Source organism: Cariama cristata, unplaced genomic scaffold, assembly GCF_000690535.1.
Source record: "Cariama cristata isolate BGI_N322 unplaced genomic scaffold, ASM69053v1 scaffold6568, whole genome shotgun sequence".
Taxonomy (NCBI): Eukaryota; Metazoa; Chordata; class Aves; order Cariamiformes; family Cariamidae; genus Cariama; species Cariama cristata.
In genome coordinates this window covers 30,813-39,302 of record NW_009629347.1, presented here as the reverse complement: position 1 = coordinate 39,302, position 8,490 = coordinate 30,813, and the positions used below count along the sequence as shown (strand labels likewise).

At 45.0% G+C, this 8,490-nt stretch overlaps 1 protein-coding gene across 1 annotated transcript; it reads right to left on the bottom strand.

Annotated features, from left to right (window-relative positions):
- Window positions 1-5,464: 5,464 nt before the first annotated feature.
- Window positions 5,465-6,604, bottom strand: CHST4 (carbohydrate (N-acetylglucosamine 6-O) sulfotransferase 4). Its single transcript, XM_009705120.1, has one exon. It carries the CDS (start codon window positions 6,602-6,604, stop codon window positions 5,465-5,467), a length of 1,140 nt encoding a protein of 379 aa, XP_009703422.1.
- Between the last annotated feature and the right edge of the window lie 1,886 nt (window positions 6,605-8,490).

Sequence of the window (8,490 nt, the reverse complement as noted above, 5' to 3'; positions counted from 1 at the left end):
GTGAGAATTATCTGGTACATTCACACTGCTCAGACTGGTTACTTGCGACTTGTGTGGAAGACCAAACACTTAATGAGAGAGTGCAAGAAAACACAGCAAATAAGGTAGTAAGATTTTTTTTTTTAAATCAGAAGCTTTACCAGCTGGATTTGAAATCCAAGGCCTGCTGATGCCCAGGTTCATGAACAGGAGACCCGTCACCTCCTGCAGCCAAAAACTCCCAGTCTAGCTTGGGTAGTGTAGATGTCCCAGCAGCACCATAACCTCACAATTCAATGGCAATCTTGTTTAACCAAAATTCTAGAATTCAAAGTGAGACGTAGAACACATTAAATGGCTGCAACATAAAAAGATCAAGTGTAAGGCTTATTATATCTTTTTATAATTCTAAGTGACACTTCTTTTAAGACAGTTTGTCTTTTTCAGGGCAGTTAGTCAGGCATGCAGTGCAAACTTCTGAATCTGCATATAGTGCTTTTACCTTTGCAGAACTGTACAAACACATTGTCTAACACTGAGAACCTTTCCATATGCATTTGGTGCCCTCAGTAGGTGTAGGAACTTGGACACAAGGAGCACAGCTTACTCAAGGTTGCCCTCTCTCACCTGTTCTGAATTCCTCTGGAAAGTCACCGCTTATCCAGAGATACACTCTTGCTTGTGCAGGCACATGGGTTTAGGTCTCTTTGGTCCGTTTTCCCGTTAACAGGGCCTGGAGATGTCACTATATCATATGGTTCTGCTTCAGGGCATTCTGGCTCCTCTGCTTTCTCCCACGATAAAAATCCTTGCTTCCTCTGCTTTGTCTTACCAAAGACACAGTTACATTCCTTCCAATATGCTGGAGAGAGTTTGGCATGCCATGTTCCTATCAAGTCCCTGTACTATCAGGGAGTGCCAGAAATGCTCAAAGGCATATACAAGTTTCTTTGTATTATTGCCTGGAGCAGCAATATTTATAAACTGGGAAGGCTGAGCAGAGTGGCAATGCACATGCCAAAACTTTGCATTAAAGACAATTCCAGAGGCAGAAATACTGGGTCTGCAAACTATTATCTGGGAATTTCCCATTTGCTTCCTCTTTTAGAGTTAGCCAGCGTTCATCAAAATCAATGAATTCTGGCTTTTCATAACTAAAGTTATAGTGAAGAGCTGATTGCATGCACCAGGTTGAAGAGCAACAGACGGAGTACTAAAGAGTCAGGTTTTAAATGTCCGTTCAATTGGTGACTTCTCCATCTTACACTTCATTGGTATAAAAGTAGTTTACTCTTCTGAACTTTCACAATGTAAACTTGACGTTTGTTTCTAAACAGACTTCCATGATCTTTATTTTATGCACATGCCAAAAGATACAGCCATAGTTTTAAATGTCATGCTCACCATCTTGAAAGTTGCAGGGGGGAGGGTGTTGGGTTTTTTCCTCCTCAAAAAAGTAGTTTAAGTCATCTTTGCTTGCATTAAGACAACTTTAAATTTTCATGTCACCACACTGTGTGGCTTTGGTGCTCCCAGAAAAAAAAAAAATCTTACCAGTTGTTGTATTGAGGAAACAGTGTAGTAAAGATACACTGAACTCAGCTATCCTGTTTTTTTCTCTGATTAAGCTTAGGAAACAGAAATTAAAGTAATTTTCAAAACAGAACCTTAAGAAAATGCTTCATATGTTACTTTTATGTCATTTGTTTACTGTCTGACTGGAAACACTATGAAGATTTTTTGTCCAGCTAAACACTTGACACATGGAATTGACTGAGTCCACTGGAAACAAGTGTTCATAATAAAACTTACACCACTCAAGGTGACATTGGTTAATGCAGAGATATAATTACAATGTACTGAAAAGAGTCTATTTTTGCTCAGGAACAGGCTTCTTGGCACTTAAAGTAGGAAGCTCTTTACTATGACTTCAGTAAGAACAGGCTTCTGAGACTCCATGCTTTTAGCTGACTATGTTAAGATCCGTTTTAAAGGGACTTTAAAAGAAAACCAGCGGCTGTGTGCTTCTCTGGCACAGTGCAAGTCCTACGCCTCTATGCCAGCCTGCCTGCTCTAAGTTTGCATAAACACCATGTAAAGGAAGATACCTTGCATTCAGTGGACTTACTACCGCAAAGCCAGTGCTGCCTGCTCAGCATGGATTTTGTCATTCAAGAACAGGATCCCTAGCAGTAAGACTGTGATTTCCATAATATACAGCATCTCACCCTTTGCACGGATTAGCAGTCTAGCTCTGGGAATATAGATGTCCACAGTGCTACGGTAGCAGGTGATCTGTAAATGTCACTAAAGCCTAAATGTTGGATACGACTTCTGATGTCTCTTTTATGAATTTTGCTTCAAACCTTTATTTACACAATACAAGATCCAGATCTGCCTCCTCTGAATTGAGTCAATATTATTCCAGTTTTACAGATGATGAAATGGAAATTCAGCCTCTGGAAAGACACAGAAATAGCACCTCAAATCCTTCCAGCCACTGCGAATAAGAGCTTTGTTTTAAACAATAGGATTCATATGTAGAGGAAACGTTATCTTAGTGGTCTCCAAAAAGAAACCATGTCCCTGAGGAGCAAACATCCTGTAATCATCCACAGCTGTTTTAAAACATTTTTAGTTGTGGTGATCAGGGCTGATTGCTTCATCCAAAAGAAAAGCGTCACTGAAAGTGAAATTTGGATAGTAACCAACTTTGTGCTGAAGGAATCACCAGCAGCTATAGGAGAAATTCAGCTTGTATGGTGTGCAGACTTAACGCATCTGAATAATGCAATGTGCTAGGCTCTGTTTAGTGGTAAGAGATGTCTGGATTCAATTTCAAAGGGCTCCTTCAGAAACGCTGACATTCATCTAGTTCTGCACCCAGAAACCAGGAAAATGCTGCTAACTGGGTAAACAAGCTGAGGTCTGCCCCTGCCCACCCACCCCTTACAAGGCATGAGTGTACACAGGGGCATTTGAAGAAGCAGAATTTGATGGATAAGAGAAATGCTGCAACAGAACACCAGCCTGTGAAGTCTAAACAATTAACAATAATGCTGAATGTAACAGAAACCGAAGAAAGGCTCCTCCCTCCTGCCTAAATCCTCTTTCCCACTGCTGACCAATTCTGCTTCTCAAGCTGCCTTGCTGGGCAGCTAACCTCCCCTACTCACCACTTGCTCTTGCACAATTCGTCCTGCCAGCTCTCTTCCTAACTGCTGCCAGATGGTCTCTCACCCCAAAGGGACACACAGGATCCGCAGTGCTGATGCCTACCCCAGTGAAGGTGACTACAGAGCTGCTTCTGGGCTGGGAAGCTCTCCCTCTTCTCTAGGCTGCTACTCCGTGGTCTCAGAGCTGCTTGCTGACTGGGGATGGCTCTTTGGTTCACTCCACAGGTCCACTCATTAGCTAGCAGCTGCTTTCTCTTGCTAACCAACCTAACTGCTCAGTGTCTGTCTGTCAGGTTACTTTTTTTTACTTCCCCTACTTTCCTCAGCAGAATCAGCACATAACAAAACCTGCATTAAATCTCTGGTACAAAAAAACCCAGCCAACCCAGACGCTGTGAATTTGTCAGAAGAGCCTTCTTCCTACTATTAGACATTGCTATTCGGTTAAGGTGAATCCTTCTCTGTCACCCTTCAAATGCACACAATAGGGAGAGGCTGGACACTGTTTCTTGCCTATGTACCTTCGAACACGAACACAGTCACTACATCCTCTAATTTTAAAATTCAGCAGTATATGTTTCTCTGCTTAAGAAGATATTGCAACTTTTTAATAACATGCAAATGAGGTCTAGTCCTCCAGGTAGACATTGTCACTTTTCTATAGTGGGCACCAACTGCCCTTCTGGCAGGTTTAATATGCACACACCTCACCAGAGCTACGCTGGCATGAGGAGCTGACCCACAAAGTGAGCAGGGCCTTGGGGCAAGGGGCTGCAGCCAGAGAAGAGCAGCAGTGAACCAAGGGGCGAGGGGGAGGAGAGGGAAGGGGAACACAGCTTCCCATGGCCCTGAACACCTTGATCCTGCCTGGAGCCTCCTCGGATCACCTCCAATGCCCAGCCTTGCCATGATCACCTTCTCCCAAGGATGCACATCCTCAGAATCGAGACTCATCCCTTGTTGATGCTTGTGATCCTGCCTTAGAACAGCTGCCTTGCTGTGTGCAGGGTAGTGGAAATATTCCGGCTCTGGAGCAGTATCGGAAGGCACTGTTAAACAGATGCATATTAAAAGGACTCCGCAATTTACACATGAAAGAGGATGTTTAGAAAGAGGTATTTGTAGGCATTTCACTCCTCAAGTCTGGTAACAAGCTTTTTGCCTTGTCTTTGGAACACTGTTAAAAACAGGTAAAAATAATTCTGTTGTTCAGGTTTGAGCTACACGTTCCCATTGGAGCTGGGAGAATGGCATCTCCAGTGGAGATGGTGGAGAATGGCATAGTCTATTAAACATAATTTTGTTGTGCTCTAAGACAGGAAATACTCTCAACAAATAATTCAATAGGATAAATTCCCATTCTCCTCTCGGCTTCTGCAGTCCGCTGCCATAAACCTATCTTTCCAGTTCCAGTATTTATACCAATGGAATCTGTGTCCTTACCTTGTCTTTACTGTCTCAACCTTAGCGTGAATTCTTCTCAGTCACACATGTGGACTGTGAGAACTCCCACGGAACAACTATTCTTGGTTTTGAAAGCTAGAAGACAGAATTATTTCAGCTGAAAAATAAATGTATTCACATAGTCCCAGAAATGGATCGCCATATGCAAACCCAGGAGTTTTTATTTTCAACTACAGCTGGTTTATTCTGTTTTCCCATTATATAGTAAGTGAACACAAACATTTCCCCAACATTACCACCAATGCTGGATGCCCAGGCACAGGAATTGGGCAAAAGAAAACTGGGCTTGAAAACTCAACCATTCCAAAAAAAGGATCTTTCCAGAAACGAATGTCTGGTCATCCTTGCCTCTCTTCTGGCATTACATATCCTAGGTGGCAGCACGACAAATACTGTTCTCTTTATTCATCTTCCATTTATATCTCCTTTTCCTTTGCAGTGCAGTTGCTCCGTGTGGCTTCACGAGTATTTAGCTGTGGTCCATGAGGGGTTTGAACTCTGCTATCTGGTCACATTCCTTTGGCATTCTCTTTGCTGCAACCTACACATACTTCCTCTTTCGCATAAACCATGGACTTAATTTGGAAAACAGACTTGCATTCCTTCAGCCTCCATTGTGGCTGAGCCTCCAGGGGTCTTGGGAGCGTAACCCTGTGCTGCTGAGAAAGCTCTGATGAGTGCAGCCAGGGTTCCTGTGTTACTTGTCCTTGCACAGCACACCTGTGCATGTACTCTTACACACATATGCATGCACCTTTGTCCTCTTTTGCTCTAGTAAAGAGTTCTCCACTCTGCTGCCTTCAGAGAGTAGATACACAGAGCAGCTTTTCTGCCTTCAGAATTTGTTACTCAGAGGAGTTCTGGGCAAACAAAAGATCCAGTGACATATTTTTTTGCTCTTCTTCAGACTGAATGAGCCGGTAGCCCAGCAAGTCCATCGCATCCTTGCACACATTTTGCACTTTTTCTATTTTCTGGAAGGGAAGGGTCTTCCTCCAGGCCTGGGATACTCTCAGCGCATCTCTGGACCCAATATCAAAGGCCTGTGCTCCTTGCCCCTTCCCATGGGTGATGTTGTGCACCCACTTCCGAAGTTCCGGTGTGAAATGGAGTTCTGCAAACCTGTACATCTGAGCAGCCCTTGCTAGCGGGTCTCTGACAATGTCTTCGTAGCGAACCAGCAGGTAGCGGTCTTTCAGGAAGCTGGGAATGGCCTGACGGCCTGCCTTGTAAATCTCAACATGGCTTTTGCAAATTACTTGCATTGTGTTGTAGGGCCCCATTTCTCCCTTCGTACTCTGGGACCCCACAACAATGTTACTGTCACGTTTCAGGTCTGCCACTGTATTCTCTCGGGACCTGAAAACAGCCCGAGGATCACGGACCAAGTGAATGATTTTGAGGTTCAGAGACGGATCAGTGAGAAGCGGGTAGAGAACTTTTAGGTCAAAGAATCGAACCTCCTTGATGGCAACATGGCTGTAGGTTTTACAAGCTTCCTCCACCTTGCTGAATGGGTACTTGCCACAGATTGTTCTGCAATTGCCTGCAGTGATTATGTCACTGCGACTGAATGAGTCGCAGGCAGGGGGGGAGCACAAGGCTCGGCTTGTCTCCCACTGAAATAAATCAGACTTTTTCTTCTGGCTAGACATGTAAGCATCAAACACTGACATGTCACACAGAAAGACCGACCTGACTAGGTCCCGCACTGCCATGTGCAAGACCTTCGCACTGTTCTGGTACATCGTAACCCACACGTGCCATGCGGGCTCCATCAGGTAGAAGACGCTGGGGTGCTGGCTGAAGATTTGTCCAGTGAAAGAAGATCCTGATCGCCAGGAGGAGAGAATGAGGATGTGGACTGGAGAAGGTTTTTCTTCCGTGGGGGCATTGTTGCTGCAGGGTAGGAAGTAGAAGTGGATCAGAAGGAAGGACAGAACTGCCAAAATCAGGAGCACCTGCACCCTTCTAGACTTCACCATGGTTGCAAGGGACCTGCAGAGACAGAGGAAATTCAGCATCACAGGATGATGAAGGTGGCAGGATGTGGTGCGTCAGGCTCCTGCCAATCCTGCAGGCTCAGGGTTTTGGAAAGCTGCCACACTACTAATGATACTGTCACAACCACAGCACAAGGGGTCTTTGGAAAGGACATAAATACTGCAGGACTGAAAGTTTTCTGTAACAAAAGGACTGTTTGTCAGTAAGCCATTCTAATGCAGTCTTAGAAGATCACTGAAAAGCTTGTCTGCACGTTTATCAAAGTTTAAAAGTTAGTTCAGTGTATTGAAGTAAGTCAGTACACACAAACGTGTACTAAGTGTACACAATCCCAGACATGATCCCAGCGATTTTTATGGAGGAAGGATGGAACAAACAGTTTTTGTGGAGAATTCAATAGTTCCACATTGTTACTTTTAAGCTCCTGCTCTGACCACCATTTACAATTTTTTTTATGCCAGAATACTGTAAAAATACAATGTAAGCTTCCATTTCCTTTGCTTATATTCTTTTCGGAATTTCAGAAAACATTTCATGTCATCACAGGCAAAAACTGACGTACCAAAGGAGGTCATTTGGCAGTGTAATAAAGCCAAGCACAACAGTATATCCTCCACAATCAGAGAGTCATAAGCAATTTTGCTAGAAAGGCTCATGAGGGTTTCTCTCATCCATCTTTGTGTAGGCAGGCTTACCTACAAGTAACCACTTTCTTAGCCTAACTCCTTTTTAAAGGCTGTGTCCTGCTACCCCTCCCTCCAACCCCATTCATCCTGTAGGTCTTTCATGATAAGAGGTACAACACAACGTGTTAGTCCAACTCAAAGGTCTGCCCAAAGCTGGCTCCTTGTTTCTCGCACTAAAGCTCTGTTCTGCCTGTTGAGGACAACTTCATTATTGGAAAATGTCCATTGCGCTGCCTGGGAACAAGTCATAGCCTGAGAGCCAGCTGTCACAGGAATCTGCAGGAAGTACACCGTCAGGGGTGGGATCTGAGGCAGGAAGGACGCTCTTAATTTTAAAAAAGTACATTGAAGCATGCTCTGCCAACTGCTCCTCTCTTGTGCACTCTCCTTCCCTCTGCCAGCCATGCCTGATTGTGCCTCAAATAGAGGTGGGTGCATGCAGCACTGGCTGCCCCTGGGGACCAGCTCCTCAGGTAGCACGTAAGTCCATATAGAGTGGTGTGCTCCCCTGTCACCACGTGCCAGGCTGGCAGGTTAGCTGTGCTGCAGTGAGACAGGCCTCTCTGGCCAGTGCAACTGCTTTACACTTCCCAAGGTGAACTAAAATAAAAAACCTTACTGGCTCTCAGTCATGGTCAGTCCGTCCAGGTGCTTCCACAGCCCGACAGGATAGAGAGAGCAGGGCCTTCCGGGCTGCAGGGCAAGCTGGAGGTCCTCCTGGACAGAGCAGCACTGGAGCCCAGGTCCTTACAGCTTTGTACACTGCTTTTGTGCAGCCCACGACCGCACTGAATTCAGGTAGCCATGCCCAAGCAGAGCAGCTGCCTCCCTGCTAAAGCAGCAAAGGTACAAAGCATGCCTGCCCCAGCTGGCCACAGTGCAGACGCTGCTTCCCCACTACGTGCTTACCGTGTTGTCTTCTGGGGCCACGCTAACGCGTGAATGTTCACAGTCAAAATTTCCCTAACCTCCTCCCTACGCGCCGCCTCAACATCCCTCTGCGGCAAGGTTTTCAGACTAATTTGTATGGAGGTGCCTCCTCCCACGATTTCAGTTCCTGTAGAACTGAAGTTTATATTTCCAGGTACAGTCGCTGCTGCTAACCAACTAGAACAGTATTCATCTTTCCCTCCAGCATATATGTATAAATTGGCTTGTTTATCTAATCTACCTGTTGTGCA